This window comes from Podarcis erhardii (genome assembly GCF_964252035.2).
Source record: "Podarcis erhardii genome assembly, chromosome: 16".
Taxonomy (NCBI): Eukaryota; Metazoa; Chordata; class Lepidosauria; order Squamata; family Lacertidae; genus Podarcis; species Podarcis erhardii.
Genome location: NC_138514.1, coordinates 14,015,420 through 14,034,639, shown reverse-complemented (window position 1 = coordinate 14,034,639; position 19,220 = coordinate 14,015,420). Strand labels below are relative to the sequence as shown.

The window sequence follows — 19,220 nt, the reverse complement described above, 5'->3', positions numbered from 1 at the left end:
TGCGTTATGCTGAGTCAGACTATTGCCCCATCTAGCTCAGTATTGTCTGCACTGACTGGCAGTGGCTCTCCAGGCAGGGGACATTCCCAGCAGTACCTTGAGATGTCACTGGGGCTTGAACCTGGAACATGCCAGACTGATGCTGAGAGAGAGAGAGAGATCCCCACCATACTACCTGCCTACATGTGTGTAGCCAGGATATTTTTTTGGGGGGGCAGGGGGCTTTATGTTGGGGGGGCAACCAAGTTATCTGCAACCAGTTGGTCAGTTACTTAAGTATTTTTATTTGGGGGGGGCAGCTGCCCCCCTGCACCCCACCAGCTACATCCATGCCTGCCTAACTTCGGAAAGAAGAAAACAACAGGCAGGTTTCTATGGGGAAAAGTGGTCCTTTCCATTACCTCTGAGGCCCTGCAGGTCATGAGGTAAAAGCACCAGAGGGGCAGGGAAAGACACACAGCAGGGAAACTGATTCCTACACCCATTTCACAAATGGGGAAACTGAGGCACAGTGTGACATCCGTTGGAAAGGAATAACGGCAGGTGAACTAGCTCCTTGTCAGATTTATTTATTATTTATGATTTTATTCAACAAAATGCATGTATTTCTTACTAGAACAAAATAATATGATTGCATTTTATCTCTTGAGGGTAGCTCACAGTCAGTCAGCCAGCCAGCCAGCCTTTAATGCAGTCTTCTAGGGGTGGTAGGCTAAGGTGGGGTTATGAGACAGCCTTGTTTCCCCAGATTCAAGGGTGTCTGATCAGCAAAAGGTTTTCATTTTTCCTCTCTCCTCCCCCCCATCCCTTTTGGTAGAGGGGGTTTGGGCTGATGTTCCTTTTGTAGCAGTGATACTCAGCTGCCAATCCTTTCAGTTCCTTCTCCTATCACTCTAGAGTAGGTCTCTGCTTGATTCCTGTTGAGCGTGGAGCATTGAGCTAGCTGGTGCTGCCAAAGATCTCTCTTGGGTCTTCTCCCTTGAGCTGCTTTTGCTTGCAAAACCCTTCGTGCCTAGAAGAGAGACCTGATGCTGCTGAAAAAGCACCATCAATTAAATGTGCACAAAAAATGGGAAGGGGGGGGGAGAAGAGAAGCAGCAATTTGCAAAGCAGCAGTTGCTCATTGCCATAGCAACTACATCCCTCACCTCCACCCTTTCCTTAAAATTCCAGGGCAGCCAAGCTCCCGTGCCCATTGGTTGATAAGAGGTTCTGGGCCGGCTTGTCTGCTGTGTGTGCTGCTGGGATGTCCCTCCCAACCACAGTATTTGCCTTCCCTTTGCAAGACAGAAGGAGGCATGCAGACCCACTCTGCCCCTCTCCTCTTTTGGTTTCCTGCTACTCCCTCCTGGCATGATTTGCTCCTCTGGTTTAAACTCTCGAGGCTGCCTAAGTATTTGGGGAGTTCCAAATGTGTTGCTTGCAGGCTAGACCAAGATGCAGCAGGGCATGTGTGAGTGAGAGGAGATCTCCCTTCCTGGTCTCATTTCTCTCCACACTCTTCTTCTCTACAGGCTGTTTCCAGCACTTCCTTTCCTCCTTGTATGCCAGAGCTGGGTCCTGTACCAGTTTTGTGCTTGGGACCAGTCTCAATCTCTGAGTGACAGATGGGCTCAAAGCAGACGAGGACCACTGGGGTGGCTGCATCTCTTGCCTGCACATGATTACGTGAGAGCCCTGCCTTCTGGCAGTGCTGGGGACTAGATAGTATCTGGCCGGGTCAGCCATGGAGCTGCCGCCGCCGCCTGCAAGCCACAGATGAGCCTGCCTTTGTTTGCCTCCTTTAGGCTCCCTCAGGGTCTATTTGTTTTCACAGGCTCCTCAGTAATTTGAGCAAATTATTAACGCAGCAGGATGGATTTCCTTTTAATTGTAATGTGGTTGTTTCAGCGGAGGGATGGGGTAGTGTGCAAGAGATGTCAGCAAACTTTAGGTTGCTGCTTCCTCTGTTCAGGCTCGTTCTTTGTGCATGATCTGGGGCTCCAAGACCAGAAGTGGCTCTCCTGAATGGTCTCCGGTTGCCATTCATAGAAGGAGGGTGGAAACCAAAATGACTCTGAGGCTGCTGTCATAAGAGGAGAGGGTGGGTGGATGGATGGTGAAGCAAGCCCTACAGCCGGTATCTCACCAATGGCAAAACAGTACATTGGATGGGAGAGAAGGAGTTTGGGTGTATATGTGAATTTGTGCACGTGCACACACACAATAGTTCTTGCTGTCCTCTTTGTGTATCTATCAAAGGAGGATCCTGCCACCATAAATTTGTTAATCATTTATTAGTATAGAAGTGGTTGGTTTTAGCAGAAAAGATATAAAGGATTAAGCAAAAATGAATTGGTGAAAGAAGGGAATGTAAAATCACAGTATATTAAGATAAATTATTAAAATAAAAACAAAGTTGGAAAGGATTTGCTGAAATATCTAATTGAACTAGAATACAAAAATGGGAGGTGCGAGGAGGTCAAGAAAGTAAGCGAATGAAAGCAAGTGATGTAAAGGCTTGACTTGTTTTTTCTTTGTTTGTTTTTTCTGTTTTTGGATGATGTTTGTTTTTATGTATTGTTCTTTTTTTCTTTTTTGATTGTTCTGTTTTGATTTATATCTTCTTCTTTTTTCTGTAACCTTAAAAAAAAATCCTAATAAAATTTTATTCAAAAAAAATAAAAAAAATAGAAGTGGTTGGTAAAAAATTCCAGCCTGGCAAGGATGTGCTGTTGCAATATAAGCAGACATCCAGCCAGCAAGAAAGGAAAATGTGGGTGCCTCCTCCTGGCAGCTGCCTGCCCTCCAAGCAAGAGCTCTGCTTTCTTGCCTTCAGACCACTCTGTGGAAGTTCCAGACCTGCCTAGCTTAGCAGTACTGTGCTGTCTCCCTGTTTTTCTTCCCTACCCATAGCCAGGCAGAGGGGGGTTTGGTTTCTCAGCACATGAGCAAGAACACTAATGTGTTTTCATTCATTTTCTTTATTTATCTCTTTCAGAAAATAGGTTTTTCATTACTTTCTATGGTGGGTTGTACATATCAGACGTCCAGAAGGAAGATGCCTTGTCCACCTATAGGTGTATCACCAAGCACAAGTACAGTGGCGAGACGCGGCAGAGCAATGGAGCCCGACTGTCCGTCTCAGGTATGTCTTGCTGGGCTGTTTCCCAGGTCACTTAAGCTGGATCTGAACCTTTGTGTCCCTCCCAAGAGAAGAGGGGCATGTGAGATTGGGGCATGTTGGAAGGCTTAGAATTGCTCTTGGGATTCGATGGGCCTTATCTTGTTTGTTGAAACAGCTGGTTGTCTGTGGTTGGGCTTTCCACAAGGCTGCACTGTAAGGCTCACAGCTTCTCCTGTCAAGGCTGCTCTGCTTCTTAATTCCCTCAGTCAGGTAAAGATGAGAGCCCATGATATAATAAAGAGGAGGCATTGGATTTGTGGAATGTGTAGCATAGCACTGGCTTCCCCAGTGTCTCCTCTGGACTACCAATGCCCTCATGGCTCTCAGAACCACTCTGGGGTGAACATGAGCAGCAATAAGCAAGTCTGATTGTAGGACAACTCCAGACCAAACTCTGGTGCTTCCTGACCATTCCACTGTGTTTGGCATAATACTCCTTCCCCCTGCCCAACTAGGCAATAATTGCTTCTGGAAGCCTTAATCTAACCTTGAGTTTCCTTAGTCTAACATAAAATTCAGGGATATAAATTCAGGCACCTAAAAGAAAATGCCACAACCATGGGCATAGCCAGGTTTTTTTGGGGGGGGCAGGCTTTTGTTAGTGGGGGGCAGAACCTCAGATTTGTATTTATTTAGGGGGAGCAGCTGCCCCTCTGCCGCCCCCCCCCCCCGCTACACCCATGGCCATAACAACATGCCTGGGTAAAATTCCCTTAGTGTTGCTTAGATTCTGAAAAAAACCCTAAAGGGCTCTCCTTCAGCTGAGCAGACAGGCAGGCCTTTGCCCAAATGAAGGCTATAGGAAGCCTGGGAGAAAAGAAGCCTTGAGTGTTTTTTGTGTATATGTGGTTGCATTTTCCTAGGGTTGTGGAAGAGCTAGGCATTTGGCAGTGGGCATCCAGGCCCTTGCATGGGTCTCCTACCTTGCCCCAGGCAAGGAGCAGTGCCCTCCCCAGAGCTTGAAATCTTCCTAAGCAGCCCCTGTGTGTGGCCCTTAGTTGCCTTCTCCTCCCTTCTCCATACCTGGAGCAACTTGAGAGGTTTTTTACTGCCCACCCCAAACCCCGCCAAGCTGTATTTCATGTGTGAGTTTTGGTCATTGATCTTCCGCTCTCGATGGTAGCCTGATTAGTAGCTTGTGGATTTCAGAATGTATTGAGAAAGTTGTGAATGTCACACCAGTTGGGTATGCTCTTGAGCGACTCTTAATAAGTTGTGTGTCCATTTGTCACCAGCTCCTACAGAAGGTGGCTTTTTAGGTAAGAGAAGGTGCAGACATCCTGTCCCTCTTATTTGGAACAATTTCCCAGTATTGGGCTTCCTTCCCCTTTGTTCTCCCAGTGAGAAAACTCAAAAGATCATGTTTGGAGTTCTGTCTGGAGCACCACAGTTCAGAAAGGATACGAACTTGCAAATGGATGCAAATCCATTGAGGAGAGAGGAAAAGACGATTAAGGGGAGGGGAGACTAAGTACTTAAAAGGATTTGAGATTTCCAAGCTTGTATAATGTGCTCCATTCACAGAATTTCAGGGCTTGAGTGCTTGATGGTGAAAGTTCTCCCCCCACCTTTTCCCTTTTTTCCTTTTTTTTGCTCTCAGACCCTGCAGAATCCATCCCAACCATCCTAGATGGCTTCCAGTCCCGGGAAGCAAAGGCAGGTCAGCTGGTGGAACTTCCATGCATAGCCTCTGGCTACCCTAACCCAGCCATCCGATGGATCAAGGGTGGTCGGCCACTGCCTGCTGACAGCCGATGGACCAAACGTGTCACTGGGCTGACGATCAGCGACCTGCGAGTAGAGGACAGCGGGACGTACATCTGTGAAGTCACAAATACCTTTGGGTCTGCTGAGGTCACCGGGACCCTCACAGTGATAGGTAGGTGGAGGAAGAGCCGGATCTGCAGGCTTCCCATTGAGGCATCAGGTTGTTGGCCCCTGTGAGAACAGAGCGCTGGATGAGATGTGCTCTCCTCTGGTCTGATCTACCTTAAAAGATATTCTTATGTCCTGTCTGAGCAATGACACACCTTATATTTCTTAAGATGGGAAGCCTGTGGGAGCTGTGTTCATGTAGTGCAGTTTCATTCTGCTCCAGGGTACAAGGCCAGTGGTGTGGTGCCTCCTTCTCTTGCAGGCATTGCCAAGCTGGCAGGAGGCAGCCCTGGCCTAGGAAAGAAGGTTGCAGGCATCATTCATGGGATCTCAGTGCACGGAAGCTCTTTGCATGGATAAGAGTGACGCAGCCCAGCACTGGGTTCTGGAGCCCAGTGCCTCGTTCCTTCCTACTCAAAGCCTGGGTGGTGGGAAGTTCTTCACAGCAAACATTTGCTGCCACCCTCAAGATTTCCCACTTTACTTATTTTGGGGGTGAGGGAAGGACTGGTCCTGCTATGTAGTGGCTGCTTTTCTTTGTGCTTCCCCTTTCTCCCTCCCGCTGTACGCTTCTCTGGGCTGTGCTAGCCAGTGTTTTACTCATAAGAAGGGTTCTTTCCACTCTCTCTTTTTTTTGCAAGAGAGGTTCCCATGTTCTTGAGCCCTCAACAGTTGCAAATGGAGTGGAGACAGGCAACCCTCTGAAGACCCACTCCCTCCCCTAGATTGGCTCCATGCCTGAGGAGATGAAGGGTCAGAGTTGAGGTGCAGCATGGTGATGTGCCGTGCAAGGAGGTGATGTTTGCTCCAAGCAGGTCTGTCACACCTTGTATGTCAGCCCTGGTGTGACAGCTCCTTCGTTCTCTAAGTTGACAACTCCTTCATAGCCTGGGAGGGAAACTGATACACCGAGAAGAAACTGCTGGCAGGAGGCGGGGCAGGGGGAGCACTGTGTGCACCTGCCTTATTACTCAGTGACATTTCTCTGCAGATGGGTGTGTGTGAGAGAGAGGAGCCTCTGTTTCTCAAGGGCACCCTCAACTTGCCATCTCCTTGCCTGCACTCTCCAATGGAAGGCCTTGGTTGCTTGGGGGCGAAAAATGAAGGCCACTCTGCCTTTCCATTGCTCAGGCAAATGGATGACAGGAAGAAGAGAGTGTGGCTTGATGTGGGTCAGAGACAGGCATTGGGATTTCAAGGGGGAATTGCAGTGAATCTCTCTCTGCCTTATGGGCTCTGAGCAGCATCTGCTCCCCTCCCCCTGGCCCTTCAGCAAGGCAGCCCAGCCCCTTGCACTGCGCCCAGTGATCCCTAACACCAAGCAATAAACGGCTGGTACTTGCCTTGAGGACTGCTGTCTTTTCCATCCTACCCTGCGTTGGCGTCTCTGTGAGCCTTGCATTGTGGCAAATGTTGGAGGGGTGGTGCTCCTTGGGCCATTAGTGGGATGGCCGCTTACTCTGCATGGTGTTGGCTGGCTGCTCTGAGCATGGGACCCTGCTTTTCCCGCAGACCCTCTGCACGTCACCCTCACACCAAAGAAGCTGAAGACCGGCATCGGGAGCACCGTCATCCTCTCGTGCACGCTCTTGGGCTCACCAGAATATACTCTCCGCTGGTATCGCAACACAGAGCTGGTGGCACCAGATGACTTCATCTCCATCCGGGGAATCAACAATGAAACGCTGCTCATCACAGCTGCCCAGAAGAGCCATTCAGGAGCCTATCAATGCTTTGCCAGCAGGAAGGCTCAAACTGCTCAGGACTTTGCCATCATTGTGCTGGAGGGTGAGTTTGGCTCCTTGGTGGTTCCAGTATCCTTGACATACTGGGGTGTGTGTGTGTGTGTGTGTGTGAGAGAGAGAGAGAGAGAGAGAGAGAGAGAGAGAAAATGAGAGCGGGCAAGCGGGCAAGGAGATTCTCTCCTGGCAGGTTGGCTGCCTGATTCCATGTTTTGCTGTGGATGAACATATCAAAGTAGCTCCACGGGCTTAGATGATTATAAAGGGGCTGTTAGGCATGGAAGAAACTTGGAGGTCTGTCACTTGCTACTACAGTCATACCTCGGGATAAATATGCTTCAGGTTGAGCGCTTTCGGGTTGTGCTCCACGGTGACCCGGAAGTAACGGAGCACGTTACTTCCAGGTTTCGCTGCTCACGCATGCGCAGTCAAAATGACATCACGCGCATGCACAGTAATAGCGAAACGTGACCCATGCACAAGCAGACATGCTGTCACGTCTTACGTTCTGTTTGGGATGTGAACAGAGCTCCGGAACGGATCCCGTTCACATCCCGAGGTACCACTGTAGTCCTCAAGTTGATAGGCACCCTCTTTCAGAGGTTGTGTTTGATGGTGGTCGACCTGGAGCAACAGTTAGAGAGGTCTATTGCATTCAAACTCTGCTTGCAAGCTTCCTGATGGCCACTGGACTAGGTGGTCCCCCTTAGGTCCAATCCAGCAGTACAGCTGCTTGTATGTTCTTATAGCTATGGAGTGCTAGAAGAAGGCAGCCAATCGGCAAGCAGGGCCTGCGCATTTCTGCAGCTGGCAGGTGATGTATAGGACATCGTTCCAGGAACTCCATAGCACACTTAGGAACATAGGAAGATGTCCCATCTAACTCAGTATTGTCTACACTGCACTGACTTGTCAGTGTTTCTCCAGGGTTTCAGGCATGGGTCCCCCCCAGCCCTACCTCGAGATGCTGCCAGGGCTTAAATGTGGGACCTTCTGCATGCAAAACAGAACTGAACTGCAATGCTTCCCCTCTTCTCCTACTTGAGGCTCAAATGTAGGGAGGGGAAGAGAGGGAGAATTCCCCGAGAAGGTATATCCACTGCAAAATGTGGTAGCTGGAGCTCCCTCACAGGCCTTGGACAAGGTTGCAGGATTTGACCTACTCAACCTGGCTAGAAGGTTCAGAATTCTCCAGCTTTCCTGTTGCTGCAGATATGTGGGTGGGAGGAGAAATGGGTGCTCAGACTTACCCTCACCTCTTCATCTAAACGCCCTCCCCCTGTTGTGGGCCTCTCTTAGATGGGACCCCCCGGATCATCTCATCCTTCAGTGAAAAGGTGGTGAACCCAGGCGAACAGTTCTCCTTGATGTGTGCTGCCAAGGGGGCCCCTCCGCCCACGGTCACTTGGGCACTGGATGACGAGCCCATTCAGAGGGACGGCAGCCACCGCACCAACCAGTACACCATGTCAGATGGCACCACCGTCAGCCACATGAACGTGACAAGCCCGCAGATCAAGGATGGAGGGGTGTACCGTTGTGCCGCGCGGAACTCGGTGGGCAGCGCCGAATACCAAGCGCGAATAAACGTAAGAGGTGCCTGTCTACTTTTAAATATCAGAATAGGTTCTTCTTGCATTGGGTTTTGGTTCTGGTTTGGTAGAATGTCCCCTTTGTTCTTTGTGGCTCCCCACCCCCACCCCCCTTTTATTTTCTCTGCAGTGCTATTTGGCAACAAGACAATCCAGCAGTTTACAGAGTAAAGTGATGCTAGAGGATGGTGGAACTCCTGACCACCAGGACAGTTTTGCAGGGATCCCAGCATATATATTGGTGATATTATATTTTGACATGTTACAGGTGATGGAAGCTCCAGGAAGGCAAAGGGATCTAGAGAGATGGCAGGGAAAGCCCTTGATAGCCTAGGACAGGCTTCCTCAACCTTGGCCCTCCAGATGTTTTGAGACTACAATTCCCATAATCCCTGACCACTGGTCCTGCTAGCTAGGGATCATGGGAGTCGTAGGCCAAAAACATCTGGAGGGCTGAGGTTGTGGAAGTCTGATTTAGGACCAGATTACACAAAATGTTGCTGCCTCTGGCAAACACTTACCCAAACCTCAACAGGCTCTTTGGAGGCCCTGATCTTGACCAGATGAAATGGAGCAGGTGACTACCAAGGAAAAGGCCTTTTTCCTCCTCTGATATGGATTAGCCTCCCCAGAGAGGCTTGCCAGGCCCCTTCTCCATGGTCTTTTCAGTGTCAAGTGAACACCTTTTTATCCATCAAGTAAGTTTTAAATCCAAGCTTTAAGTTGCTTTCTGCTACCTCTGTTGTAAAGAAGTTTTTTTGCTGACTTTTATTATTGATTTTAACTATTATTCAAAGTTTATTTAACATTACTTTGAAGGCAGCTAGAGAATATTTATTGATTGGCAGCTATATAAATTAAACAAAGTATCCTAAAAACATATTTAAAGGGCTCTGTAAGCACAGTGGCAGATTTCTTGGTCATTAAAGAACTCAACAGACACTGGTAATAAAACAAAGAAATAATTAAAACCCAACTTTTACTAACCAAGGCATTGCCTTGAGGGCATATCCTGGCAGCCTCCACTGTGAGTTTTCCATATTCTACATAGAACTCAAGGTCACTTTGGGCAGATACGGTGGGTGGAAAGGGCAGATTATACCCTTTCCCGCAACAAGTAAGTTTCTGTATGCTGGGAAAATAGGAGATCACTGTAAGAGAACATGTTGATATCATGCTGGGCATCCTGTTCTGTGGGCACTTGAGTCTCACAAGGGAAGCTGGTAGCAACTGAAGTCAAGTCATAATATGCCAGGAGAAACCAAGTCAATAAAGTCTAGTCATGATAGGGAGTCCAGGCATGGGATACAAGGGCAGATCAAGGCAGGAAAAGTCCACTTAGAAGCTTTCCTGTGCAGAGGGCAGAGGAAAACAAGACCTCTATTAGCTTCAGTTGAACCCTGCTGGCTGAAGGTCTCTCCTGAAATAGCGGTAGGAACTAAACCCTTGTGCTTGCTGAGAAGACGTGTAGTGTGGGCAGCTCCACCTCCCTAAAATTGCTTCCCTATGAAGAAAAGTTGCAGCTTTCAGGACTTTTAAGTTTAGAGAAAAGGTGAGTGAGAAGTAACATGACAGAAGCTTATGCAATTATGCATGCCTTGGACAAAGTGAATGAAGTTTGTACCCCTCTCTCTTAATGCTAGTACTTGTGATTCATCAAGAGAATCTGAATGTTGGAAGATTCAGGGCGGATAAAAAAAGAGAGAGAGTACTTCTTCACGCAATATCTAGTTAAACTATAGAACTTGCTTCCTCAACAGGCTGTGATGGCCACCAATTTGGATGGCTTTAAAAGAGTATTTAGACAAATTCATGGAAGATAGCTCTATCTCCACGATCTGCCTCCACAGTCAAATACAATATGTTTCTAAATGCCAGTTGCCAGACACTGCAGGAGGGGAGAGTTCTCTTGGGCTCAGGTTCTGCTTGCAGGTTTCCTACAGGCATCTGGTTGACCACTTTGAGGACAGAATGCTGGACCAGATGGGCCCTTGGCCTGATCCAGTGGCAGGCTCTTCTTAGGTCCTTATGCGGTCTTGACTTCTGTAAGCCTGGAGGTATTGCTGTGGACTCATCCTCTGAGTCTGAGGATGGTGAAGGGCCAAGTCCTTTGGCTGAAGGGGCCCTCAAGACGGAACTGAACATTGCAAGGTATTAGGGTTGGGGCTGTGGCACTGTGTGGGTCTTTTTGCCCCATGGACTAGCAGGGCCCTCAGAAGATGTGTACAGGTTTAATGGAAAGTCATTTTGTGATGTTCTCCACGCAGCCACCCAGGCTCCACCTTCTGCCAATTGCTGAGCAACCTTGCCTCCAGTTCTGTCTTCTGCATGCAAAAGCCTTTTGCCTTTGGAATTCACCTAGCTTGCTCCTTTCCTCCCCCTCCTCCCTCTCTTTAGGCCCCCCCAGCATCCGCGCAATGAAGAACATTACAGCCGTGGCAGGAAGGGACACTTTCATCAACTGCAGGGTGATTGGCTACCCATATTATTCCATCAAATGGTACAAGGACTCACTGCTCCTGCCTGACAACCACCGGCAAGTGGTCTTTGAAAATGGCACTCTCAAGCTTATGGATGTCCAGAAGGGGATGGATGAAGGGGAGTACCTATGCAGTGTCCTCATTCAGCCACAGCTTTCAATCAGCCAGAGTGTCCATGTCACTGTGAAAGGTGAGTGGCTGGAGGCAGGAGCCACAGCAGGGCTGGTGGATCTCCAGCCCCCTCCCAGTGCTGTCCACATCCCTCTAGTCCAAGCAGTGGCTCAGCCAGCTCCTGGAGAGTTGGACATGCTGCGGCTATGGTTGTGCCTTCTTTGCTGGTAGGCAGTCACAGCTGAAAGGATGGGATTCAAAACTAGGATCAGGTGTTGCTGTGCAGTTGCCTGGTCTAAGGGGAGCCTGAAGACAGCAGGACCTTGGCCAAGCCAAGTAGGCTCAGATGTTGGCTGTGGGATGTTGGTCTTTTGAACCAGCTACCAAACCCTTCTCTGGCACTGGAGGGCTTTGAGAGGGAACTGCCTCCTCTCAGATGTAAGCAAGTGAAGACAGAGGCTTCTTCCAGGCTTTGCTGTTGGGTGTGTTCCAGGAGCTCAGCTGAATTGGAAACCACAAACTATACAGCCCTGTTGAAAGGGCCTCACTCTTTAAGAGGGTTGGATCTGGGAAAGCCAGAATCAGTTCCCGTGCAGCTGTGAAGCTTCCTGGGTGACTGTGATGGACCAGTCCATGTGTCTCAGGCCAGCGTAGTGATGGAAGAGATCCATGTTTGCTGCACTGAGCTCCTTGGAAGGAGGAATCAAAATCTGATAATAGATAAATAACAATGCCCAGGGCAATTTGACTGGGCAACCTGGGCACACTTGGCTAGACTGTTGATTCTGTTGCCCTCCTTTGCAATCCAGCCTGCTGAAGAGTCATCCCATCAGTCTCTACTCCAGTAGTCTTTTTGTTTGGCACGCCAGAGGCGTCTGTGTTGACCTATCCTCCCTGTGTGCAGTGTGACCTTGTGGTTCACTCCTGAGCTGTCCCAGGTTGGTGGAATGGGGATGGGAATGGAAGGAGCATCTTTGTCTCCCAGGGAAGAGGGACCCCCCTCTCTGATAAAGGCAAGTGAGCTGGGCAGAGAGAACCATGTGGGGTTTGTGTTCCTGCCCTGCCCACACATTAGTTCGGTTACTGGCCCAGGTGCACCCCCTCCCCCAGGCTGTCGCCAGCCCTGGAGTATCCATTTCCCCTGACAAGCAGCGGAGCAGAATGTACAGTGTAAACATACCAGATTAAAACATCTAACCTTTGCTCAGAGCACCTTTGTTGGTGGTTTTCAGTGTGTAGCTCTTAAAAAAATAATCCTCTCTGTCTTCCAAGCACGCAGAACATCTTAAAAGCTTCTCCAGCCCATCAATTATTCAGCCCCATTCAGGGAGCCATCAGCCCTAATGAATTGCAGTAGTGGAGAATCCCGTCCTTTCCATCCCAGTGACTTGCTGAGATTGAGCTCCATCTCAGGCGCTGCCCACTTTAAAGGTTCGCAAACCGGGAGCTTGAGTGAGATGGTCTGCTCTGTGTGGATGTTGCCTCCCTTTCCCATGTGCTGCTGCCCTGCTCAGTTTATGAAGGGTGCAAAGTGTCCTGGAGATAGGCAGGAGGCTGCATGGGCTGGGGAGGTCACTGGTTGTTGTGAGAACTTGCTGCTGCTGCAGCAGCATGGCTTAGCTCTTAGAAGCCCTCTCTTGCTTAGGATGGTGCTTCCGCTGGACCCAGAGGTGGCTCTGACAGCTCCTCCAGCTTGTCTGGATGTGTGTGTGTGGGAGGGAGGTGGTAGTGGGAGTATTGGGGCTTTCCCTATTCCTTTGTCTTGATGCCAGCAGACCTCGATGGGGTGCTTACACACTGGAAAACCAGCCAAGATGTTCTTGGTTTTTTTATTAAAAAAAATAAAATCCCCCCCAGCGCTCCCCCTCTAGTTTTCCTCCAAGGAGCTTAGATTAGCTTACAAATGATTCTTCAGAGCCTGCCTCCTTTCACTACAGCAACTGGAGCCTCTTTTTTCCAGGGCGAGCTTTGTTGTCAGCAGGGTGGCACTCGGCAGTTTTGTTCTCAGAATCTTTGGGGTTTCTTCCCTGGTTGCAGAAGGCAGTTGAGGAGCTGTCTTTTCTCGGACACTTGCTCCTGCCCTCCTTTCCCCATTGTAGGAACCTTTTCGGGCTGATCTTTACATAAGTGAGGGTGGTGCTGAGCAGAGGCTTTGCTTGGAAGCCCGGGAGCCCCTTGCTCTGTGCGAACTGCTGCAAGGGTGCAAGGCTGTTCTGCAGGGAAGAGGTTTTTTTTTGGGGGGGGGCAAAAGGACAAAGCACCCGGCTGCCTTCCTCTCTCCCAGAAGGGAGAGCAGTGGAGGAAGTCCCTGCCTTTGGAACTAGCAGAGGCAAGGGAGCGACCAGTATTCATTACTGGAGTAGCACAGGGATGAAAGAACATCAGTTGGCAGGGGAGGCAGGACTGGTGAGGAAGCCCACACCCAAAGCTGGGAGGCTAACGCAGCAGACGTCTCTGTTTGGGCCCCTTAAAGATCAAGGGTGATTTACTGGCTGGCAGGGCTGATTTGTAAATGTGGCATCTGCTGCCGAGGCTGCACTCAGGTCAGTAGCTGATCCTCAGCTCCTTCAATTCACTTGCTTTGCTGCTTGTTCAGGATCCCCCCCCCCCCGCACTTAAGAGCAGCAAGAACTGTCCTTTGCTACTTCAGGAGATGGCTCCCCTCACACCCCCTTTTGCCACCCCAGTCAGTGGGATGGGGATTCTGCCTATTTTTCTGAGGTAGGGCTTTAAATCTTTCTTGGTCCAATGACCATGAGGGCAGTGTCCCCAGCTTACTTTGAAGCTTTGGGCAGAACCACCAGTGGTCTCTGCTTGTCAGGAGTTACCTCATTTAGTATTCCTAGGGGGCTCCCGGGGCTCCCAACTGAACCATTCTGGTCACTGGAGGAACCAGTTCCAAGTCCTTTTGCAATGGCATTCTCTGCTGCAGAAGAGAACGAATTCTCTTCTTGATGGGGTGTGAGGAAAGCCGACTGTTGCTTTGCAGATCTGATCTCTTTGCATGCCTGCTGCTCACCTGGCAAGAGTGTTCAAAGTGCTCCACGTTCTTTTATCTTGTCGAACCCCTTTCAAGTGGTTGAGTACTGCAGGCTGAAAGAGAAAAAAGAGTTTGAGAGGAGTGATGAAGAGTTAGTGGAGTGCAAGAAACTAAGAGGCCACTCTGTGAACCAGGAGACACCTCCATCCACCCGTCCAAATATCTGTCCTGAGCTCACTGGGATGGTGGCCAAAAAGAGGCACTACTCACCACTACAGCCTTGTCACACTCCCCACACTCCCCACCTTTTAAAAAAAAACCACACAGAGAAAGGGAATATGTCCAGTTGACTTATAAATTCATTCTTTCTTCACGTGGGGAGCTGAGGGTAAGGAATTCCTCAGGGCTTTGCAGAGTCTCCTGGGCCTAAGTTCTGTTCTCCTTGGAGGCTGAGCTGGACGAAATCTCCTTTTTCTTGGCTTCCCGGTCGTTTGGGAACAGGTGTGATCAATGCACTCCTCTCATTGGCAGTCCCACCTCTCATCCAGCCCTTCGAATTCCCTCCGGCCTCCATCGGCCAGCTCCTGTACATCCCATGCGTGGTCTCCTCGGGTGACATGCCCATCCGCATCACGTGGAGGAAAGACGGGCAGGTGATCCTTTCCGGCTCCGGCGTCACCATTGAGAGCAAGGAGTTCATGAGCTCCCTGCAGATCTCCAGCGTCTCCCTCAAGCACAACGGCAACTACACTTGCATTGCCACCAACGATGCTGCCACTGTCAGCCGTGAGCGGCAGCTCATTGTCCGAGGTGAGTAGCCGGCCCCTGGGCTTTGATGTGCTGAGGTTCAGGAGCCACTGGCAGAGTTGCCCAGTGCGGGGTGGTCGTCACTCTTTGGCTGTGCTCCCCATCTGATCTCAAAGGTGAGTGGAGAAAATGTCCTGTGGAAAGCTGTGAGGGCCATACAAAGTGCCGGTTGGGGTGGGAAAACTGGCTTCATGAACTGAGTGGAAGGTGGTTGTTTAAGTCCTCTAGTGAAGGAAAGAAAAGTCCAGTTTTGTGGTGCAGGAGAGGAGCAAAGGTGCACCACGAGGCTTCTCTGCCCACAAAAGTGGACAGAACTATCAGGCAGCTGGAGCACCTGCCCTGTATGGAAGAGCTTCAGCATTTGGGGCTTTGAAGTTTAGGAAAAGGTGACCCAATAAAGCTTTATGGAAAGTGGGAGAAGTTTTCCTTCCTTCACTCTGGCCCATCCAGTGAAATCAATTGGAGTAGAGGGGGCAGAAGTGGGGGATGAGCTCAGGAAGTTTCCCTTGCCTTATTCCAGGCCAGGCTCTTTGTCCATCTAGCTCAGCTTGTTCCACTCTGGCTGACAGCAGTGGCTCCCCAGGATGGTCTCAGGCAGTGAGGGCAGTCTTCCTCAGAACCTGCTGCTAATGTGAACCTTTTAATTGGGAATAAGTACTTCCTCACAATTGATCTATGCAGCTCGCTGCCCCAGAGGTGATGGCCACTAGCCACTCGTTTAGACAGTTTTAAAAGGGGATTAGACAACTCATGGAGGAGAAGGAAGGAAGGCGGGCGGGCGGGTCTGTCAGCAGCTGTTAGTCATGATGGCTGCATGGAACCTGCTGGGCCAGAGGCAGCAGGCCCCTGAATGCCACTTGCTGGGGGCTGAACTGTGCTTGTGTGTGCACATGTGAGCTCTGCTTCCTCCAAGTCCTGCTTGAGGGTTTTCTGTCAGTGTCTCGTTGGCCACTGTGGGGAACAGGATATGCTCTCTTTACATTCTTGTGAGGGCAAAAGACTCCCAAAGAGCACAGAAGCACAACCCTTGGTGCCCCAGACATGGCACTGCCTGCATAAGCCAGGCCATTCACTGCCTGAAGAGCTGGGAGCGTCGATTTCTCAAGGGGGAACCATCATAGTCATCTTTTGGTAGCTCCTTAGTGAATAACAGATGTCCGAAGCAGAAAGAGAGGGGGGCATTTAACAGAGGGGGGAAGCTAGGAGAGCCACCTTGTACCCTTGCTTGCACAACTGCTGCATAAGAGCCCTGCAGTGTTGACCAGTGGCATCTTAACTACCTGCTAATTGCTGCCATCACTCCCTGTCAAGTTTACAGCACCCAAATGGGAGGGAAACCTTCTCAAGGGTGCATGAGATCCTGAGACAACACACTCAATGTTTCCCACCCAGATCCTGTCAGTTTGCTCAGGGAGCAAAGCTAGCAGTCAGAGCATGTGCGCTCTCTCTCTCTCGCGCTCTCTCTCTCTCGCGCTCTCTCTCTCTCTCTGTCTCTCCACCTCCACCTCCCTACCCTGTAAGAGACCAGAGCAGCCTGTTGTTCTTTAACAACTCCAACCTTATACTCCTGTAGCATTAATCAAATGGCACAGGTGCATGAGGGATAACCAGAATCCTAGAGGTTGGGAAAACACACTTCAGACCCCAACAGCCCACCTATATGAGATTTATTGAGAATAGAAGGAAAGGAGGAAGACAAGTGGACAAAGCAGAATGAAAATAAAATGTGCTCTTTTAGTTTGAATCTAGTTACTTGCAAAAAGGCTTCTTGTCTCCTCATGCATTACACAGCATAGGTGGTCAGTTGCAGGTTTTCTGATGGTCAGTGATGGAGGATGGAATGTGGGGGACAAAAAGCTACACAACACTTCTCGTTTTTAAGGTTTGATCAGCACCTGACTCTTTTCAATCAATCAGAGTGCTTGTCATGTTCATCAGATAAAGGGGATTAACACATTTGGGGATAGGGGACATGGCTGACACCCCCACAACTAGCAGATATGGCTATTGCTGGTGTAAATCATCAGGATTTCTCAAATTTTCTGCCAGATGAACTTTTTCTGGGCTTGTAAATTCAGGATCTGGGTTGGGATACCTGCTTGCTTTGCTCAACATTGATGGAGGGCAGGAGAACAGATCTTTTTCTCCACTGGGGGCATTGCAAATTGAAGCCTGGTGACCCAGAGAGAAGCATTCCCCCATTACTGTGCAGGGTCAAATGTCAACCATGTTCAGGACAAGGGGTAAAATATCCATTCAGAGTGCAGGTGATGCACTCCCAACTAGCAAGCAGGGTGATTTGTGTATGTGAACTCTGAATGGGGGAATTTATGCCCGACCCAAGATAGAACCCCAAATCTCCAGTAGTATTAAGCTCACATTTAACCAGTTTGCTAGCCACAATATTGTGAGGCCTTTGTCAAGTGTTTGGCTGAAATCAAGATAAATTATGTTCACGACGTTCCTACCATCCACTAAGCTAGTAACTCAGTCAAAAATAGGTTAGAGCAGCTTGGCAAACCATGCTGGCTTTTCTGTACTACATTTTTAAAGGCAAGCCACCTACAGCTTGCTAGAGAAATAAATATGCCAAATTATCAGAACTCTGGTATGTTAGAAGGCAGCAACAGCAGTAGCCCCAATTCACCCAGCAATATTGTTATTCTTTAGTAACCTTCTGAGTCAAGAAGAAGCTTCAGGTTGGCCACTGTGAGAGCAGAGCATTGGACTAGATTGGCTCCTCTTGGACCAGTCGAGCTACAGCCAGGCTCTTCGGATGTTCTTACCTATTGTGTTTTGGAAACTCTGGTTCTACCCTCTCATATCCAAGCACATGACAACAGTTTTTTGGTGACTCTGTGGCTTATTCTGTACAGGTGCCTCTCTCTGTACATGCACACATATACCGTATTTTTCGCCCTAAAGGACGCACTGGCCCATAGGACGCACTTAGATTTGGGAGGGGGAATTCCGGAGGGTTGCGCGGATCTGCATGGAGCCCGGGAGCGCAGGCAGCTCTGCGCAACCGTCGGGAGCCCGGCGCAGCTTCGCACCAGGCTCCTGAGGATTGCTCAGAGCTTCCTGAAGCCTGGAGAGCGAGAGGGGTCGGTGCGCACCGCCCCCTCTCGCTCTCCAGGCTTCAGCGAAAGCCTGTATTCGCCCCATAGGACGCACACACATTTCCCCTTCATTTTTGGAGGGGAAAAAGTGCGTCCTATAGGGCGAAAAATACGGTATGTGCCAACTAAAGAGGAGAGTGGAGTATTGCGTGATGTTTTCTTCACAATAACTTTCTAACCTCTTAGATGCTTTTGGATTCTTCTGGTGTTTTTCAAAATTGAAAGCTTAAGGTCAACCAGGTGTTGAGTTCTGCAAAAGCAGAAAAGGCATTGCCCAAGAGGTGGTCACATCTTGTCTTTCAGACCAGTTAGGAGCTTTGAGGGCATGGGACTAGGGTGTGCGTGCATGTGGAAAGGAAAAGAAAAGAAAAACATGTCAGCAGTGGGTGGTGAGCTTGCTGTTCCTGGTGGTACTTATCTTAGGCACTCCTTCTCCACAGTCCCTCCTCGCTTTGTTGTCCAACCCAACAATCAGGATGGAATCTATGGCAAAGCAGGGGTGTTGAACTGCTCTGTGGATGGATACCCCCCTCCCAAAGTCATGTGGAAACATGCTAAAGGTACGTTGCTGAATATTTCCTTTCAATATTGCCCCCATTCATTCTCCCTTCAGGTTTGCTAATGGGAAGCCTGTACTGGTGGGGATTGAAACCATCCAACACATCTTCTCTAGGGGTTGCCCTCAGTAGGGGGCATGCTCAGGTATAGCAGCTGCTATGTGCAAGGGACAGAGGGGTGTTCAGCTCTGCCAGTGTTGGACGTGTTTAAGGGCTAGTGAGAGAGATTGTGTAGGTTCTGCTAGGCACAGCACAGAGGATCTCCAGAGGACCCCATGGCATCTTTTGGTCAACCAAGAGCACTTACAGCATCTCTCACCCTTCTCTTTCCTCCCAGGCAGTGGGAACCCCCAGCAATACCACCCAGTCCCCCTCACTGGCCGCATCCAGATCCTGCCCAACAGCTCACTGCTCATTCGGCATGTTTTAGAAGAGGACATCGGCTATTACCTGTGCCAGGCCAGCAACGGAGTCGGTACAGACATCAGCAAGTCCATGTTCCTTACGGTGAAAAGTGAGTATGCCGGCTGGGCCTGTTCACCTGTCAGGGGTCTCAGTCCAAATAGATGCAGGTCTCCCACAGGCCTTCTGCCTGGCCTTGGGCAGGACAGCCTGAGATAGCCTTCTCCCTCCATTGAAAATGGGTGCCAATCAAGGGCTGCTTCTGCCCCTGAGGTGCTGTGGAGCATCTGATTAACGTAGGGCTTTGAAACTCCATCCCCAGTCTCCTGAGGGTCATGCTGGCATTGGACACTTCCGGCACTGTCTGGCAGTCCTGACTTCTCGAACCC

The 19,220-nt window shown here is 49.7% G+C and overlaps 1 protein-coding gene across 2 annotated transcripts in view; it reads left to right on the top strand.

Annotated features, from left to right (window-relative positions):
• The first annotated feature begins 2,980 nt into the window (after positions 1 to 2,980).
• DSCAML1 (DS cell adhesion molecule like 1) overlaps positions 2,981 to 19,220 on the top strand; it is a 56,246-nt gene continuing 40,006 nt past the window's right edge. Inside the window, exons 1-8 of one of the 2 annotated variants that reach the window (XM_081844361.1) lie at positions 2,981 to 3,127; positions 4,767 to 5,045; positions 6,554 to 6,829; positions 8,083 to 8,379; positions 10,773 to 11,045; positions 14,478 to 14,756; positions 18,313 to 18,432; positions 18,767 to 18,943. In XM_081844361.1, coding sequence (XP_081700487.1) covers positions 8,151 to 8,379; positions 10,773 to 11,045; positions 14,478 to 14,756; positions 18,313 to 18,432; positions 18,767 to 18,943 — 1,078 coding nt within the window. In that variant the 5' untranslated portion in view covers positions 2,981 to 3,127; positions 4,767 to 5,045; positions 6,554 to 6,829; positions 8,083 to 8,150. Of the gene's footprint in view, positions 3,128 to 4,766; positions 5,046 to 6,553; positions 6,830 to 8,082; positions 8,380 to 10,772; positions 11,046 to 14,477; positions 14,757 to 18,312; positions 18,433 to 18,766; positions 18,944 to 19,220 lie in introns of those variants that run through there. The other variant, XM_081844362.1, reaches the window with a different exon arrangement.